Source organism: Cyphomyrmex costatus, unplaced genomic scaffold, assembly GCF_001594065.2.
Source record: "Cyphomyrmex costatus isolate MS0001 unplaced genomic scaffold, Ccosl1.0 scaffold70, whole genome shotgun sequence".
NCBI lineage: Eukaryota > Metazoa > Arthropoda > Insecta > Hymenoptera > Formicidae > Cyphomyrmex > Cyphomyrmex costatus.
The window spans coordinates 523969-543460 of NW_017280267.1; the positions used below are offsets into that span (position 1 = coordinate 523969).

A 19492-nucleotide genomic window follows, 5' to 3' on the forward strand; every position below is an offset into this window, starting at 1 on the left:
AAGGTTTTAATAAAATATTTATAGGTAATTACAGCTAATAACGATGAAAAAATAAACTAGTAAAGAAAGACTAGGGAATGCTACATCACATATTGGTGTATCAGTGTTTCAGTTTTATCCTTATTGTGTTTTACGGATAATATTTTATGCTCGCAAGCGATATATGAAATATAGCATCCAGGTACTATATTTATCTACGGTATAATTGCACAATTGTATGAAAAATACGTATATAAACGTATATGTATAAATGATTACACGATTTGATTACTATTAAATGGAAATATAATTCTGTATGATTCTCAAAACTACAAGACTAATAACACTACAAGTAAATGTTCTAATACATTTGCTATCGTATCCCTTTTAAGGATGCATTACTCATTTTTATAAATATGTTACCCGATATTTTAAATAAATTTACATATGAAAGTTGTGTTTGTAATACTCTATTTATATAGAATAACTTATTTTTTTCAGTTTAATTTTTTATTGTAATACTAAAGTTAAAAAAATAACCAAAATTTTAATTTTTGGCACAAATCTTTAAGCAAAATTATTTATGCAGTTTCATTATGATGCAGAGATTTATTTGTTTTGCAAATAAACAAATTGTTTATTTACAGAACATATAAAATTATATTTAAAAAATTGAAATTTTTATTTTATAATGTATTTCCATACGTTTCTCTATTATAGATCAAAGATAAAAATTACTACTTATTGAAGTAATTTTTTATGCAGATCCTAAACTGACACCAAATTTTTATTTTTAATTGCGATTTAAAATAATCTGTAATTTCTTCATATTTTCGTTATTTTAAAATGCGTGTAATACATCCTCAAGTTAGCTCAACAATCAATCGCGTTAAACATTGCGTTTATTTAAAAATATACGTAATATACGAAAATGTGTGTATATCGTTTTCATCATATCATCGATTGTTGGTATATCGTTGAATGATTTTGCTAATTGCACGAACGTTATATTGTGCATTTATTGTATAAAAGGGAATTTTAAGTTAACTTTTTTTTAATTAATCATAACATTTATTAGATATTATCACTGCATTTATAGATTTAGATATCTTATTGCCATCGACATCACGGCAGTGGATGGCAGTGAAAAATATATGCGATAGCAAAATGCTTATTACATTAACACACGCTAATCTAGACTATTCATACATATATAATATATAGCAACTTTGTAGAGTATATAATAGATCGGCAACAAAATTCATTTTAAACGTTGCAAGCATAAATTTACAAATAGAAGCAATAATACTCGTGATGATACGCAAAGAAATACTGTCTTTCGAAATATATCTAATGATAAAGTAATATATTAAATAATATGTCAGTTAAGTAACTAATTAACGTACAAAAACAGTAATAGAAAAAATAAACAATTGATTAACAGACTAGTAATATAATATATCGTTTTCAAAGAAAAAAAAGAAAGTAAAGTATATTATTTATTATTAGGGAGTTTTTGCAATACCGTTTATCCCAGATACGGTGAACGCTAAGTCACGTTATCTTTTTCTTAATTAGGTGTGAAGAAAAAGATAATGTGACTTTAGCGTTCACCGTATCTGGGATAAACGATATTGCAAAAACTCCCCATTATTACGCCGTCATTTGTTTAAAGGTATTGTGTTTCTCTTAACTTCTTAATATCCGACTTACGCATCTAAGTATGTGCGTAAACAGGTACAATTTTTATGTAACAAATGCAGCTTACTGTTTCTGTTCCCTTGTGATTAACGCGACAATTTTATTCTACATAAAAATTGTAGATATTCTAAGAAAAGTTAGTAAAAATTATTGTGTGCAAATATTTCTTTGTGTATAAATACGACAAAGCTAAAATCCCCTAAGCATGTTAAAAGTTCTCATAAACTTAGGCTCTTTATCATTATTAGCGGTGCGTAAATACTCTAGAAACTTTAAGTATTGTTTGATAGTCACGTGTAGTAGTAAAGCTATAAGTTGTCTTGTTCAAAGCAGATGTCGAAGCAAATTTATAAATTTTATTGACGCTGAAATTTTCGTATTTGGTCCTCTAATTCCTTAACACGCAGTTGGCTATTAGCGAGCTGCCGTCGTACCAGTCTCAATTCGTCAGTTTGACGAGCCAATGCCAAACGAAGTTCTGCTTCATTATTTGGAACGTCCACAGTCTCCATAACTTTATTGTCATTAAGCGAAGACGATATAATATTCTTCTGATAGAAAAAATATTTCAAATATAAAATATATATAAAAAATTAACGATGTGTAATGTATATATTATGTTCGTACCTGTACAGTAACATTTCCAAACTTCTGCTGAAGTTGTTGAAACTTTGTGCTTTGATTGCTGGATGTTTTTTGGCTTTTTTCCGACATATCGTGTAATTCCACCGGTCTGTAATCTGGTATCGTTTCCGTAGACAGGAACGCAAATTTCTTTTTGTTATTTAGATCAGTAGTCGCAGGCAATTGCGGCGGTTTGTACACTCGTGGCTTATGCGTAGAGATACTCCCACCTAATAATAGTATAATATCCATTAACGTGACTGCTCGATAGAATTTTACTATAATGCTATATACCGTATTAAGGAAAAATATATATGAGTAAACTAAACAGCTCTAGCTTAGAAGAAATCTAAACAATATTTGAGACAGATCGCGTGATATTCGCAATGTATAGAGTATAAAAATGTAGGACCTGTTTTAAGAGAGATTAAGATTGGCGGGCTATTCATGCCACTGATCCAATCTCTGGCCGATAATGCGGGACACGTTCCAATTGTATCAGGATATAGATCTTCTTGAAATTGATCACTCTACAACATATAACACAGTTTTCTTTGAAATACATCTTTAAAAATATGAATATAACAGAATATAAAAAATTAACCATGTAAACTTGCCTTTCGTGGTACTATCATCGAGATCGGCTCACACATTCCACGAGTCGCGTGTAACTTGTAAAATCTGAATACCTCGCATAAAGAGGTATTAATGCCTCTTTTCGGCATTATCCCCAATCCTCTCTGAGGATTTCCCGATATAAATTGACTGAGAAAATGCACCCAGGGCGCTTCGTTAACCACTTCATAATATCGAATGTTACCATCACCCTGCAGAAAATAATACAATGCAGTGAGTTTTGCAACGAATTATACATATGTCATATAAGTATATTTTTACCTTTCCAGCTAAAAACACCATGTTGGTATCATTATCGTAAAATGGAAAAACCACTCCGCTGGATGAATCTATTGTTTCACACGTTAATGGAACAGTTAGGTCATGTTGACTCCATATCGCGTATTGTCGATCCGAATGTCTGCTAAATCCAGTAGTCAAAAGACGTCCAGAACTGCCAAGAAATACTACCTTGCTAGCTTTCGTGCCAGCGTGACATACCCCTTCCTGTTAAAATTAAAAATGAGATTTATTAAATAGATGTTATTATTTTTTTTTTTTTTTAAGAAAAATCTAGGATGTAATATTTTATTCCTCTTTTTAACAATAAACATAGAATTTATTTAGAATAATAAAAGATATTAAAGGGCAGATAAGGGTCAATGCACTGAAGTTGGTGCGCAATTAAATAAAATTATATATTGTGAAAATTTATATGTAAAAGATAGAAAATTATAAATTACATAATTAATTCAAATACATTTGATGACGCTTCTCGAGATGCAACTTTAATACGTTGACTCTTATTTGTCTTTAGTATTTTTAATTTTTATTACTGTTCTCAAAAATTTAGAGTCCTATTATCTATAGAATGTGTGACGTAACTATATGTTAAATGCGTATACACCTTTATACAAGTGTGTATACAGACCAGGAGATAAATATTGTATAATTTTTTATATTTTATATGTATTAGCCAAGGTGTTAAAGAGCTTATACAACTTAAATATAAATATGTTTACGATCGTAAATTTCATCTCTTCTTACCGAAACTACGATACCGGACCTTGGTTCAAAAACACGCAATTTCTTATCCTTGCAAGTGGTCGCCAATAAGCTGCCGTCACGATTTAGGGACATGCTATAAATCACATCAGGATGTCTATCGATAACGCTCACTGCCTCGCATCTATTCACGTCCCACACGATAACAAGATGATCAAAGCCTGCGCTAAAAAGCACATTCTCAGCTACTGGATGCCATTCGATATAAGCGACACGTCGTTTGTGCCCTTGCAACTCCACCAGCCATTCGGTCAAATTCCTTGACAATCCGCCATCAGGTATATGCCACAACTTTATCTAGATATAAAGAAAAAAAAGTCTTCGCGTTCACTTCTAGTCTAATCCTCTGGAGCTGATGATGGATCTATCAGACCCCCTCAATTATATTCTTTATATTACATCTGCAAATTTGAATTATCGTTATTAAAATAAACTTTGTTCTCAATTCATTTTTTATATGAGTTGTAGCATATTGGTTCTTTGAAATGTGTGCGTGTGTGAAGTGTCTTTTAGTCAATATAAATTATAATAAATGGGTCACAGACCCATCAAAGCAGTAATTGTATTGCAGACTTTGATATCAACATCGGAGAGTTAAACGTATAGTAATAGTTGGAATAGATTTTAAATCTTCTAATCTCTCTTTATATTCCGTACAGTTTACATTCCTACAGAAATCTCCCGTGAGGTTTATTGGAGATATAAGTGGAAATGTATGTAAAACTTTTCTTACAGTGCAATCATCGGAACAGGACGCGATAATATTATCGTTGAATGGATTCCATTTGATGTCCAAAACGGGACCGGTATGTCCAGTTACTCGGCTGGCGTTGAAGTCAAGTCGTCCGGTCTGCAACAAATGATTAATATATGCATTGACATAACGTGATATTAATGTTATATAAAAATCTGTAATGTAAGATATTTAGAATATTGTGAAAAATATCCGGGAAAAATAAAAAATTTGAATTTACTTTCTCGGACAGTGCGATGTTAGCTAACACTTTTGTTCTTGCATAGGACTAGAATCGATAAATCGATAAGGCACAGATAACTCACACGATCCAATGATAATACAAGGAACGCTCCGCCACCCGCAACCTCCGTCACAACGGCCAGGAACTTGGGATTTACGGCGCAGAATTGCGAGTCATGGGCGTTTTTGGTGATCTTGATGTTGTCGTAGCATTTCTCCCTCTTGGCTGGCACGCCGTAAACGTGTCGAAACTTACTGCTTCGAACGCCGCGGAACCACGACTATAAATAACATTCAACATCCATTTTATCAAATAAAAAAGGATAAAAGATAATAAAACGAACAACCATATTAAAATATATACCTATATTTAAGGTTCTCTCTAAGTGAGTAGTCACATATTGAATCGTGACGTTAAAAACGAGAAATGACACGTTAATTTTTGCCATCCTTACGAAAAAATATGATTGGCAGTCAATGGTATTATTAATCAATAATAACTATTGAAATGGTATGTAAATGGTATGTAATAAAAATTGACGTGTCATTTTTCGTTTATGATTCAGTATAGTTGTGGTGACTACTCAAGAACCTTAAGAGGATCCTATTAAAGCCGTTTGTATATATTACTAATTAAACTACAAAATTTTTGTTGAAAAATTAAATATTTCTAAGATCTCGTCTCAATCTATGTAGATTTACGTAAAAGTTTTCTCGGCTGTTTATCCACTTCATAATTCATCTCTATTTCTCTTTTAAATTTCTTTTTATGTATCCCGATCGCAGGGCCCGTCGGAACAACGTTGTGAATATCTACTGCAACCTTACGAAGTGATAAAATAATATCAATAAGAAAAAAAGAAAGAAACAAAGCGCGTCATGTCAATATGATGTAATAATAGAGATATAATACCATTCATGTGAACGATCTTCAAGAGGGCTCTCTCTTACTCAGAAACCGTAAAAAAGAAAGTTGCCGGCATCACGAATGAAAATACAGACATTTCGTTATCGGCTGATTGCATATTTTTTAGCGAGTGCCTGCGAGAACAAAGTCCAAGGAATCGACGCAGAACGGATGATGCGCGATGAAGTATAAAAATAACGATTGAGAGAGTCTATGCAAAACGAGTTGACGTTATATTTACAACGTTTCCCCGTGCGATTTTGTATTCTCTACGCGGAATCATGCGCGATAATTAAATCGTGCCGGCGAGCAAAACGTTACACTAACTGCGATATCCTCTCCATTCCGTTACTTCGTATTCGAAAGGCCTACGAAACTTAAAAAGCAGATATCATGTTTATGTTTCTTTTGAACCCTACATTATTCGCGTAGTTTTTCTTTCAAACGTAATTACTTACGTGAGATATTTTTTTATCTATCTAAACATTATATCTCAATTTTTACTGTTCTCTTCTGATTTATAATAAAAAAAAAAAATTTATAATATTCTCTATATACATCCTTTTAAAAAATCGAGTAAGTTAATTTAATTTTTAAGTTAAAGTTAAGTTTAAATTAAGTTGAAGTTACATGGTGGTCTATTAACTTAGTTATGTTAAAAGTTGCGCAAATTAACTTAGGTAAAAGTTGAGTTCAGATTAAATTGATTAAAATTAAATTAAAAGTTAATTTTAAGAAGCGTTATTTATATTAAATTAAAACGTTATACTTTCTACAAATCAAATAAATTACTCTAAATAAAATAATAAAAACAATATAAATTGAATAAATTGAACATCTGTTTGTAAAATAAGTTTATATAAAATGTTAGAAATATATTAATAAAGAATATTAATATATTAATAAATATATTTTAATAAAGAAATATATTATTTTTTGCTACATTTTTTACATGGAGAAATGATGCATTTTTCTTTAATTATAAACAATTAACGTCAATAAAGATTCTTTTTGATCGTTTTTTTTTTTCTTGAAATTGCGCCTGAAGAAACAATAATAATGAATCACACGCGGTTGTAACTAATTGACGGCGCGAATGAGAAATCTCTTGAATTCAAGTGAATCGACGTATTTTTACCGCGGTGTGCAGTGTAGCGCGGTGAGATAGATCAGAATTATGCGATCTTTTCCAGAAAGAAAGAAGATAATCAAGTGAACTGCGTAAGAATTGCGGCAAAGGATCAATTCTGAAATCCTCTTCGCTCAGAAATACATCAAGCGCGCAGAATCTATTCGAACCTCTTTCATATATACAAGTCTTTTTTTACGTTAATTTAAATTAAATGGAATTAAGGATTAAAATCTACTTAAAATTAAATGAAAGATCTGCATTTACAGCTTCAAAAAATTTGTTTATAAGTTAAAAACTATCATTATTTTTGTAGAGAAAAGATTTTAGATCAAAATTGATTTAAAAAAAAACGTAAGTAAAATATTGTTCGATAGATCTCGGGACACCTCGTGTGTTGTTAAATGTGCAAATTATCGTAATCAAAATCAATAACCGGTACATTATATAATCACGTTGCGGTTTCCTCGTTGTTACGTAGATAATGCAATAAAGATGCGATATTTTATATCCTCATTTGTTCTATACACATGAAATCCATAGTTAATACGAAGAGAGAAGAATATACGTGTGAAATATTGATATATTCCCTCGTTTAAGTAGATACAATTAAAAATCAAATTTCTCAGAAAAGGGGAAAAATTATTTTTTAGTTTGATAAAAATTATTGCCAAATAAATAAATCGGCAATACGAATATACGTTTGCATTCTTGAATAAAAGTAGCGGATTTTCATTCTTTTTTGGAGTGAAGTTTTACTCATTTCCAAGAAAATAGAGAGTAAGTTGCGTTATTTTTGAAGTAAAAAAGCTTATAAATTAAAAAAAAAAAGCATTGGTTTTAACGAGATTCCGATATGTCGACTTTTATAAAAAAAAAAAAAAAACGTTTTAAAAACTAAACAGTTCGCTCAACGTGCACAAGCATAAATTTGTAAAAGTTTAAGGATCGTTTTTTGGATGCAGGCCAAAATAAAAATTACTTCCTTTGTTTAAAGTCTCTATATATAGGTCCATTTTAAACGTATGACAATCCAAATCTCTCGACTCTATCATACAAATCGCAGATTTAATAATTTTAGAAATTTTGCGTTTTTCTTCCGATTTTAATTCTCAAGAGAGATATAATACTCACCCGTCTATCGTTGGTCATGTCTGATTGGGATGTGGTGTCCAGGACGGTCGGTGCTCGATGAGTACACGTGTGCGGTGAGACGATTGTCGCCAGTGCACAACGAGGATGCGGTAATCGACAAGCCGGGACCCATGCATGTGCAGGTGATTGGAGAGACAGAGAGAGAGAGAGAGAGAGAGAGAGAGAGAGAAGGAGGGGAGAAAGAGAAAGTGAGGGAGAAAACAAGAAAAAAGGAGAAAGAATCACCGGTGTGGATAATATTGCAACCAACTACACGAGCCGTTCTCTCACGCCACGCTTACTAGAAGAAACAAAGGAAAATGAGACACATGCGTCTAATTAACAACTCATAAAATCATGAGAGTAACCTCGCGCGGTGCGGCGCGTCAAAGCGCGGCCGTAATTTCCATGTAACTAAAAGTAATAGACTCGGGCTAAGGGAGGGAATGTGATGGGGATTAAATTAACTCGCGTAATTAGACTCTGGCCGTGTTGTCGCAACAATCGTGTCGTTACTGAGACAGACAGCGACGATCCTGTTAACGAGATCTTTTCTCTTTTCTGAGTGTAACTCCTTTCCCTACAATTCTAAAAAACTACGAATGAAGTTTTGAACTTTTGAAGGTTTTCTACCGAAGAGAACAGTTCAACGCGAAAAAATTCTTGAAGGCCGTTCGCTAAACATCAACTGCTTAAAATCATGAGTTGTTAAATTTTCCAGTTGACGACACTTATTTGCTCGTACAAACGACGCGATCAAAACTTGATAACTTATTTTGGTCGTGCAGGCACATACATATAGTTGTGAGATGAAGGTTTCTTTGACGGCTTGCATCACGGGTGCTATACCTATAATCTACATTCTAGACTAGACGATATGGACTATACAACTTGAAACCAACTGGCCTGCTAATCGCTAGTTTTTGCTATTAGCATGTCATCGAGCGAGTCCTTCTCGTCTGCCGGATAGTAATTTTCTTTTGTCGTTTCGATACATCTTCACGACCGAGAATAGGAATTACGAAACCCGAAAGCGGTTAAGGAAAATCAGAAGTACGTACAGATACGTGATACTGTCTGGCAATCGGCAATTCTGGCTCGTTTGTGACCAGATGTAAAAAACTGTCTGCGGAGCTAATATTTAAATTGCGATACGTACACCCGGATGCGCCATGCGAGCAATTAGCATTTCTTCACCTTCCTCGTGATGCTCGGAGCGATTACGTGATCAACCGACTGACGGGCTGGTCGCACAAAAAAGAAGAACTGTCAAGAGCTACCATGCGAGAGCCGAGCGGCGAGCGCTATCGAGCCACGCCGACCGTTCCGCTTCTACTGACAAAGGCGAGTGACTATCTACTTAGCGCTGGTAGTGCTTAGTGCTCACAGAACCTGACGCCTGTTGTTGTTTGTGTAGTGTCGTGCAGTGCCTCGCGCGCACCTTTAACGACAATAGCAACGTTATTCAGACCGGTATCAATAATATTGCGAAATACGTTTGAGAGTTTGATACTTTTGCAAGTACCATCAAGTACCATTCAGCAACACAAATCACAAGTGGACTCCAAGTGTTTCACTTCTGCTTTCTATTTCATTTGTGCGCCACTATGAACGCGATGATTCACGAGAGACGCATAGAAGAGAAACAAAAATACGATTATTTCTTGAATGACGAGGACTTATTGAATTTGGTTACATTTGGTATATCTTAATGATTACCCCATGGAAAACTGCTGAAACTAAACGCATGACTTAGGTACATGTTCTACTATCCGTATAGTTTTGTACCTACTGCATTTTCATTCCATAATCTTCTAAAGTATTTGAAAACAGAAGCGTTGAAAAACGAATGATTTCACGATTACTTCTTCAGTAAATCGAGAAAAGATTTATCTCATCGAAAATTTCTTTTTTAATATGGAAATATGTATATAATTAAAATGTCTGATTTTTGCTTTTTTTTTTTGTAGAATCAAATAAAATTATGTCAAAATTTTCTATTCTATATATGGTACATACAAAAATAGTATATACTCAAATAAAAAATGAATCGTAAATTAATTTTTCCCGACGTATGTTACGAATAAAAGTTAATTATTTTTAGCATGGGACACACAACATGGGTATAGCAATTCTCTGAAGCTTGGAATAATTCAGGATTTATTTAAATAAGCTTTGTTTAGGTAAAAAAATTGCATAATTTTAATAAAAAAAGAATTCGCTAAATAAATCATAGTGTATAAGTATTACAAACCTGAATTTTTTTCCATCCATCATTCTAACATATAGGTACATTTTTATGTTGTCTCTAATCAACAATAAATATAAAAAACCAGCTGTACATCACATGCGCACACGACACAAATTATAACAAGACTACGAAACAGATTAATACTTAATTAAAAACACAATAATTTGTTGATGCTTTTCAGATTCTATTCAAAATCATTCCTTTATTTTATTGTACGATTAACGCGAAGCCATACAAAATTTCTGCAAATTACAGAGAGCTGCATGCAAAAAAATCTTCCATACGAACAACTTCCTATAAAGACTGAATAAACAGGCTACTTCAACCCAGTCCTGATTAACTTATTAAGTATAATTATATGCAATACATTCATTTCTAGCAGTATAGATTAACTTTACAAGTAATCTTGGTTTAATTTATTCTTTAATCTAAATAAAAAGAAAAAATGGCTCTTTTCGAATTGGATTTTTGATATTCTCTTAATAATATAAAGGGAATATACATACAAATAATATCTTTGAAAACTAACAAATATCCATCCAATTTTGAATGACCCAGCCATTGTCATAAAGCTAAAAGTTATAAACAGTTACAGCCAACAATAGAATTGACAGTTCTATTAAAATAATTTCACTATTAATTATTAGGATAGAATTGTAAATTCTTTGTTGTTCGAACACAGAGAATAAGATGAGATCAGCGACGAGTTGAGGATAGCCAAAACATTTGCTGGAAAACGATTCCACTGGTTGAATCAATCGGAATTTAATCAAAGTTGCTTTAATAGCTTTAAATGCGATTCGTGTTTAAAGTTTAAACTCACTTTGCCGCTTGGCTTGTAACAGGCTCTGGCGTCTACCATGTTGTTCATAATCGTATGCTGAACCTCGGTGCCGTCGGTACCGTCGAAGTTCGACTTTTCCTCCCGCGTGCGTATCATCTCCCAACTGGCGACGTTGTGTCCCATAGACGTAACTTCGCGCAGAAACGTATCCTCGAGGCTGTTTCCGCGCCAAACTCGCGCGTCGTCGGAACGAAACTTACAGAATTACAAATTGCTACGAGTGCTATCCTGTGCTATCCATTCATCCATACATCATCGTGCCGGCGCGGCGTCGCGTCGCTTCTTTCCCACTCAGCACTCTCTTTCTCTCCTTCGGCACGTTTGCCGTTTATTAATCGTATTACGGCGAATCAGACACGTGCACGAGCACCTTCACGCATTGTTAAGAGTTCATCGGTCAGACGCATTCATGCGTGTGTAAATGGTATCGATCTGACGGATGTTTGATGTTCGTTCCTCATGTAAACACACTGGAGCACGACAGGTGCAACATTCGCAACATTCTTCAAAGTTTATAGTGGTAACCAACTTATACGCAACAAAGTCAGTCTTACCAACGTAAGTTATTAGACCTCGTTTCCACTCAACACACATGTATCGCGTTGTCCTGAGTACAAGATTCCGATAGGTTGAAATTCTTATTGGGTGCATTCAGAAGCACGACCGCTCACTGAGCGCTCAGTGAGCTTTTTTATCTGATTGGCATATTCTATTAGATCTAAAAATATAAACCAAACAGATACAAGAGCTCACTGAGCGCCCAGTGAGCAGTTGTGCTCCAGAAGGATGCACCCATTCTCTGTTCTCTGTTCCTTTTATTCTGCGCAGCCCTTACATAACACATAACGTATATGAGAATCAAAATATTTCTTTTTTGTGAAGTAAATGACTTGATTGTTTCTTTCCGCTGCATGGGTTTGCACCCTGACTGTTATTCGTCCATTTCTTGGCGCTCCAATCGGGACATGAAATAACTTTATAGGGAATTTAACTTTAATATTTTACAATTTGTTTTACTTCAACTTATTGCACTTGAATGCACCAGTTCATGTAGTGCAAAAATAAAGAATGGATTAAGGAGTTCGCGCGAGTGACGTCACGAGGTATTACGGTTTATTTATAAAACTTTTCAACGAGACGTTCCCCGCTCGGATTCTCCTATCAATCGTACTTTAAACCTACTCTTTATGTACATCTTGCACGTCACGTAAGTCACCGGGGATCGCGACGACGTATTCCAATCCTCCTGCCGTTGCTCGTCTTCACACGTAAGAAATTAAAAATACTAGTGAATCCGTTGCTGTGGTTGACCACGGTTGAAGAGTGAAACTCGCCGCCGGTCACCCGGGACGAATGCGAGACGCCAGTTTATAAATACATCGAGGATACATTTGTTAAAAAATATATTAAATGTGTGTATATATACATGTGTATATGTATGTGTTTAGAGGCGTGCCAGAGAGCCGACAATTCCAATCTCCTGATTGTTGAGCTTTGTTTTATCTGAATAGCGACGACGTCGACAACGTGCTGTATTCCTGTTTATTTTCGCGAGTGGATTACATCTATCGAGCGCCCGAACGTGACAGGTGCGGCTTCATCGAAAATGATCAGCAGGCTGATCGACGAAATTTCCACGAATCCTCTCTCTATTCATACTTTTTATCGCAGTGATGTTGCGTCATGACTGATGATAATCCGATTCCAAATCACACGTCATCCTAGATGCAGTCGAGTTGCCGCTACGAATGTTTCAAAGGATTTGATTGACCAATTGGAAGAAAGAATTTTATTAACTGACCAATCATAAAATGTTTCGAAGCATTTGTAGCTGCAACTTGACTGCACCTGCTGTCAATTCTCTTTGCATGCACTCCTTGAGAAGGATTAATTACGTCGTAGTACAAAATACAGTAATCAACATGTTTTTTTCAATTGCATGTCTCGCATAATTTATCTTTTTTCTTTTCGCGTTAGGAAAAAAAAGAATAGTGCAAAAGATTTAACAAATACCTGTTTCTGTTAATATGGATTAAATTTAATTTCAGTTCTCTTTATTTTTTATCTTTTTCTAATTCTTAGAAATAGAACAAATAGAGAGTTATTACCATTTCTATCAATGAGAATTAATTGTAATTTCCTTTATCTTTTTTTTATACATATCCAAAAAGAAACTTTAATTTTTCCATGAATTTTCTAAATTCCTTTTTTACAGTTCCAAAAATTTGTTGAAAAATTTCTTGTATTCATAAAATCTGTCATATTTGCTTCTTCTTGGATGCCTTCCAACAATCAACACAGATGACAAAGTCTGACACAGTGTATCAGTATATCTTTATTGTTCGCCAATAGTTAAACAAGGAAATGATCACTGTTGTATTGTGTCTTTTGTTGGAAGGCACACTTTAAAAATGGGATAAGAGGAACAGACTTATGTTCATTTATATCAATGTAGACTGAATTTAATTTTGGGTTAATTTATCATGATCTTTTTCTAGTTCTTGAAACCTAAAAGATAATAAGTTAAATCAAAGTTAAAGTAAATCTATGCTAAAGATAGATTTTATACCTATTTTTATGAACAAAATTGAGAATAAAGTATCTTGTTGTGCATGCATTTTGTGAATATTAGAGAGCACAGTGCTTTATTTGTCAGAAGATCTGATAAGATTTAGCTGTCAATAAGGAATTTGAATAAATACTTGATTTCCAAACATTTTCAAAATGTCGAGATATTAAAATCACATTGATACTCATATTCCATCATTTTTTAGGTATTGAAATACAGAGGTAGACTAAGAGGCAAACATGAGTTTACAGTGGACACTCATAGCTGGTTTCCTCTATATTGAGGTTGCAATTGTCCTTCTCCTAGTGCTGCCAGTAGCCTCACCAACTAGATGGCAAAAGTTCTTCAGATCTAGGTTTTTACAAAGCATAAATAATCAGGCTTCTATTTACTTTGTGGTTTTATTGGGCGTTCTGGTTCTCTTTCTGCTGGATGCCATACGAGAGATGCGGAAGTACTCCACAAGCTCAGATCATACAGAGCATCATCAACTGAACATCGAAATGCAAGGTAGGTTGTAGAGATTTTGAAATTTTTTATTCTGTAAAATTTTGAGAGATGATTTCTTGCATTAATTGAAGATGATAACTATTAATTAATCAATCAATTAGCATTTTGCATCGTATTGTGAAACAAAGTGTCACATCTAAACATATGTGAATTTTAGATAATATAATTCACTAACTTTAAATACTTATAATTAGAAAACAAAATTATAGCCTCGATATTTTGATATTAGAATTTTCATCTCAAAATAAATTCAGGAATCTATCATTATCAGGTAGTGCGGTAGGTCTTAATATCCTGTCAAATTTATTTGCATTATAGGCTGTTCTTCTTTGTTTGTTTGTCAATTACACGGTCGTACAAATAATTTAATATTTATTTGCGTTGTTTGCACTCTAATTTATTTTAAAATATGCGTGAAAAACATTTTTAATTTTACCTATAATTTTGAACAAATATACCTAAAAAATCCAGTTATTAAAAAATTGTTTATGAAATTTCAGTACACTGTCTACAGTGTCTAAAGTAAAAAAAAAAGATAATTTGAGTAACTTTCAATATTTTTTCAACTTTAACACCTTGTATATTTAAAACTAAGCCATTTGTTTATACATAAAGTTTTATCTTTAATTGATTTTATGAATTACTTAAATTCTTAAAATACTTAAAGATCACTCTTTTGTATCTCACAATATTCCTTTTTGTATATTATTTGAATTTTATATTCTTGTGATTCCTGATTCCATTTACGTTTATTTTAACGTTGACACTTGTATACTTTTTCCAGAAAACATGAGATTGTTTCGTGCACAAAGAAATTTCTACATATCTGGCTTTGCGCTATTTCTGAGCTTGGTGATACGCCGTCTTGTCATTTTGATATCTGCTCAAGCTTCTTTACTCGCGCAAAACGAAGCAGCAATGCGGCAGGCTCAGTCCGCGACAACCACAGCTAGGAGCTTATTGTCTCAGAGAACAATTGGGGAAAGTGCGCAGAATGATTCCAATGAGGCACACGACAAAGCTGTCTCAGAATTAAAAAATCAAATTAAAGAGTTACAAGCGAAAAATCAGGAACTTGAGAGTAATTTGACTAAAGAAAAAAAGGATAAAGAAGCAGTAAAATCGCAGGCGGAGTCACTCACCAAGGAATACGATCGTTTGACTAAGGAATATGCGAAACTTTCACAATCGAGTGGTGATAAGAAAACCGATTAAATAATTGAGGTTACTTGTTTTTCTTTTTCTTCGTTTTTTAAATCATCATTTGCTCATGAATCCTAAAATTTTGTTTCGTTACATTATAATTTGTATTGCAAATTTAAACAAGAATCAATCTCTTGATATTAAAACATACATATATATATATATATATATAATCATATACTTCCGTTACGATATTGTACGTAAATATTATTACTATTGTGTGATTGTGTGATGGTGTAATGTGCCTCGGAATACATTGTACATCCTCTCCAATCTTGTGCACTGTTTGTGTACAAGGTTTGAAATCCATCTTAATTCACGATATATCATTTAATTTTTAGAAATAATGAACATTGTAATTCTAAGAATTCCATAAATTAAAGTTTTCGTTATAGTTGTTTTGTATTTTTCTTTCTTTTTGAAGGAGTGATATAAATTTAAGTCTGTTCTTTTTAATTAAACTTATGAATTTTATTTTTTTTTTCTTCTCAAACGTGAAAAGAAAAAATGAATCGTGCAAGATTCAGCTAAAAAGAACAGACTTAAATTTTAATTTCCATGATAACAGGTATCATCAACTGATATAATTTTATACTACACGAAAATAATTCATCACTGCATGCTACATATATTTGGCAGATCTTATAATGTATAAATAGAATATATATATTTTACATACATGTATCTTAGATAATGTATCACAAATGTATTTCCAATAGCCTGCATTTGCAAAGTTTCTTCGTTTTACACATTAACTAATTTATATAAAATTATATATACTAGATATACATACATTTGATAATATATAGATGCTGTGTTACTATAGATCTTTATTTGGGTTGTGCACCTTATAATGTATAAATTTTGATCTATAAATAGAACTATATATATATATATAGATCAAAATTTATACACACACACACACAAAATCATTATTTTAGTAAACAAATTTTGTGCCACAAGACATTATGAAATTCTATTGTTGATTAATAATTCTGGATAAATTTTATTAATCAAAGAAATTTACTTTTTGTTTAATGCTTAACAATATTCATCTGGCAAATGTAACAATCATCTAATTTTATTATAAATCACAATATATATTCATTTATTTTTTACATTTCTCCTCGTGTGTTCTTTGTTTCATACTATTTTTTATCGATAACAATTCTGCTGAGATAAGTATTAGGCATTACTCTTCGATATACAATTTATCTGTCGACTAAATGTCCTTTGAAAATGTCATGATCCATGAGACATGCAAATAGAATATATTACGAACGTGTTTCGATCATGCGTGCATGTACGTTCCAGACACAATTCGAAAATTGTTCCACCAAGTTCGAACAATTAAGAGTCTCCTTGGGATGGTCCTGGAAACACTTCAGGACTTTATTACTGTTCTCTAAACAGGGTTGCACTGTATTTTGAATATTGGTAATTTTTTGTCCTGTAATAACATATATTTATGTTAAATTGCAAAATTTATTATTTGTTACATTGTGTAAAAATTTCGTTTTGTCTTGAATATACTACTAGTATAACTTTTTTTAATTATCAAAGAGCAGTAAGTTATTCAGAAATTAATTTTATTTGTGTATTAGTAAATATCTAATAGCGTTTTCTCTTGGCACCAGTGCAATACTCAGCTGAACTTTTGCACTAGTTCATCTTTCTTCCTTTTTTCTCCAGGAGAAGGGAAAAGGAAAAAAGATGAACTGGTGCAATCACCCTACACTGGTGCAGCCAAGAGAAAACGCTATAAGGCTGGCATTGATAGTTAGGTGATATAGGCCATAATAAATTATTATATAAGCTTTAAGTCTCAAGCTATAGAAACTGACCGTTTACAGTTGATTTTTCTCACATTTGACTGTAATTGGTCAATTTCTTATGACTTAAAACCTATTATAGGATGCTTTCCAATTGATGACACAAATCGACACAAGTGTCGTTCTATTTTTGTCAATCACTAAATATCAAGAAAGATAGAACGATACTTGTGTCGACTTGTGTCATCAATTGGAAAGCAGCCATAGAAAGTTTCTTATATTTAAGGCTGATTTTAATTAGTTTCAAAATGTCATAAACCAATTATAAGCTATATTAGTGTCTTAAGATTAATTAAAATATTTAAGACAGTGTTCTTGTAATAAGAACAGATTATGATTACTATTTAATAATGATTCATTGTTTGCTAGCTCTGTTTAACAAATAAAAAGAGCTGCTTAGTAAGCATTTACAGTGAGCTTGATTGCTTGCATTATAATAGATTAGTATATACTAAAAAGTTGTTATACATGAAATTAGTAAAAAATTAAATAGCAAAACATATATGGATATTTTAAATTATTAAATACTTAATATAATGATGTTGTCATATTACTTAATAGAATACATACATAGATATTATCTCATTATCAAAGTTGATTATATTATATGTTACTCTACATTAAGATACTTTATATAAAGCAGCCTGTATAAAAGTATATTAGTGCAATGTAGTATGAGTGACAAAATATATATTTACAGATAGTATTTTTTATACATATATGATTAGTCCTCATCTTTAGTTTCTTTGGATCTAAGTGTATAAATCATATAAAAAAATCATTGAACTGTTCTTTCTGTTAAAACCATTTTATAGGAGAAACTTGGTATACATACGATTGCAAAACAAATTAGAGAATAAATCAAAAGCTGTTCTAGAAAAAAAATATAAACTCACCAGACTTAGCGGCAGAGGATTCATTAGCTGCCTTCTTATATTCTTCATCTAAAACGCGATTGATCTTTTGGTAACCATCTTCGAGATTTCTTAGGCGCCTCTGCCAGTACTGATCCTGCCGTCTTAGTTCCTCTTCCATTTGCTGCTGCATTTGAAGAGCAGACACTGTCAACTCTGGATAATACACTGGCTGTCCAGGCGTGGCTTCGCTAGTGTGAGACATGGATGTTGTCACCCTGGAAGGTGCCGATTGCTGCATCGGTGAGGGTATCGCATCCGACGGAGGCTTATGCGCCCTTGATTTCTCTCCCTGAGCGAGACGCTGTACGATCGCGTTTGACACCTTGATCACCCCGACTTCCTCTTCGTTCGAGATGGTCAGCTTGCGGGCACTCTGGCCGGAGCCCATCCTCGGGATTCTAATTCAGCAGCCTTCTGCGAAAAACCTCGTGATCTCGCTCGTCTGTAACAAACAATTGCGCCGATTTTGTCTTTCCTTTTCATGTCGCTACGTAAACATCGGCTATCCAATGTCTTTTACGTGGCCTAGCCTTGTCCGTCCGTTGTCCTGGTCCGATGACAGCGGCCAGCCGTTTTTCGCCTCATCAAAGTAAAGTTACATAAATATTTTAAATCAAAAATATGGACATTGAACTAGGCAGCCAACATCTATGATCCCGTCGATAAGGGCACATTCAGCGGACTCAACAATTAAGTGAATACTCGCTATTATTGGTGCACTCTTCTAGATCTAAAATTTTGATTGGATGATCTAAAAGAATACACCAATGACAGCGAGCGCACACTCAACTCAACGCTGAACGCTCCCTATTAGGGTTGGATTATACTGGCCGTAATCTGTAAAAATTAACCAATTAAAATTCATTATTTCCCCCTCATTCGTCTGTGATTGGTCAATTTTTACAGATAGAGTCACATTGAGCGGTAATTAAAGCGGAACGGAACAGCGAGACCAATCACAATCGCAGAAAGTAAAGCAGCGGAATGATTGTAGAGTTCTGATTGGTTTCACTATTCCGTTCCGCTGTAATTACCGCTCAATGTGACTCCAGCCTTAGCGTTATCGAATGGAATAGGTTTGAATCCGACCCGGGTCGGTTAACCCAGGTTAACCCGTGTTTGACCCAAAAATATCATGATCTCGTCCAATCAGAAATCAAAATAGAGCATGTGACGTCAAAGATTCAACCCGGATCAGGTTAAAATCTAAAACTCATTTTACATTGGTCGTACCGT

At 33.4% G+C, this 19492-nt stretch overlaps 3 protein-coding genes across 8 annotated transcripts; 1 reads left to right on the forward strand and 2 right to left on the reverse strand.

Annotated features, from left to right (window-relative positions):
• Positions 1-1630: 1630 nt before the first annotated feature.
• LOC108780398 (coronin-2B) lies at positions 1631-11348 on the reverse strand. Of its 4 annotated transcripts, none has more exons than XM_018548090.1 (10): positions 9328-9477; positions 8131-8431; positions 5044-5241; positions 4718-4834; positions 3967-4281; positions 3202-3426; positions 2922-3131; positions 2717-2834; positions 2308-2534; positions 1631-2231 (listed from the first exon to the last, which is right to left on the reverse strand). In XM_018548090.1, exons 2-10 carry the CDS (start codon positions 8146-8148, stop codon positions 2037-2039), a joined length of 1623 nt encoding a protein of 540 aa, XP_018403592.1. In that variant the 5' UTR covers positions 8149-8431; positions 9328-9477; the 3' UTR covers positions 1631-2036. The 4 variants fall into 4 exon arrangements, with proteins under 4 accessions (XP_018403592.1, XP_018403591.1, XP_018403590.1 ...); XM_018548089.1 differs by having other exon boundaries at positions 9290-9477; XM_018548088.1 differs by lacking the exons at positions 8131-8431; positions 9328-9477 and adding an exon at positions 11205-11348 and having other exon boundaries at positions 1631-2228.
• Positions 11349-12301: 953 nt separating this feature from the next.
• LOC108780435 (B-cell receptor-associated protein 31) lies at positions 12302-15577 on the forward strand. The gene is made up of 4 exons (XM_018548140.1): positions 12302-12493; positions 12674-12814; positions 14000-14304; positions 15089-15577. The coding sequence occupies exons 3-4, from the start codon at positions 14034-14036 to the stop codon at positions 15517-15519; spliced, it is 702 nt and encodes a 233-aa protein (XP_018403642.1). The 5' UTR covers positions 12302-12493; positions 12674-12814; positions 14000-14033; the 3' UTR covers positions 15520-15577.
• A 988-nt stretch (positions 15578-16565) lies between these two features.
• On the reverse strand, positions 16566-18922 carry Chchd3 (Coiled-coil-helix-coiled-coil-helix domain containing 3). Of its 3 annotated transcripts, none has more exons than XM_018548160.1 (3): positions 18787-18922; positions 18236-18698; positions 16566-16957 (listed from the first exon to the last, which is right to left on the reverse strand). In XM_018548160.1, the coding sequence occupies exons 2-3, from the start codon at positions 18642-18644 to the stop codon at positions 16782-16784; spliced, it is 585 nt and encodes a 194-aa protein (XP_018403662.1). In that variant the 5' UTR covers positions 18645-18698; positions 18787-18922; the 3' UTR covers positions 16566-16781. The 3 variants fall into 3 exon arrangements, with proteins under 3 accessions (XP_018403662.1, XP_018403659.1, XP_018403661.1); XM_018548157.1 differs by having other exon boundaries at positions 18777-18922; XM_018548159.1 differs by having other exon boundaries at positions 18236-18922.
• Between the last annotated feature and the right edge of the window lie 570 nt (positions 18923-19492).

Excerpts from the sequence above, each read along its gene's own strand:
- LOC108780435 (XM_018548140.1), top strand. The coding sequence starts at position 14,034 with ATGAGTTTACAGTGGACACTCATAGCTGGTTTCCTCTATATTGAGGTT. Across the intron at positions 14,305-15,088 it reads ACTGAACATCGAAATGCAAG|AAAACATGAGATTGTTTCGT; the intron begins GTAGGTTGTAGA and ends TACTTTTTCCAG.
- LOC108780398 (XM_018548087.1), bottom strand. The coding sequence starts at position 11,348 with ATGGGACACAACGTCGCCAGTTGGGAGATGATACGCACGCGGGAGGAA. Across the intron at positions 4,835-5,043 it reads TTGTATTATCATTGGATCGT|ACCGGACGACTTGACTTCAA; the intron begins GTGAGTTATCTG and ends CATTTGTTGCAG. Across the intron at positions 3,427-3,966 it reads GGTCCGGTATCGTAGTTTCG|GAAGGGGTATGTCACGCTGG; the intron begins GTAAGAAGAGAT and ends TAATTTTAACAG.
- Chchd3 (XM_018548160.1), bottom strand. The coding sequence starts at position 18,644 with ATGGGCTCCGGCCAGAGTGCCCGCAAGCTGACCATCTCGAACGAAGAG. Across the intron at positions 16,958-18,235 it reads ATCCTCTGCCGCTAAGTCTG|GACAAAAAATTACCAATATT; the intron begins GTGAGTTTATAT and ends ATGTTATTACAG.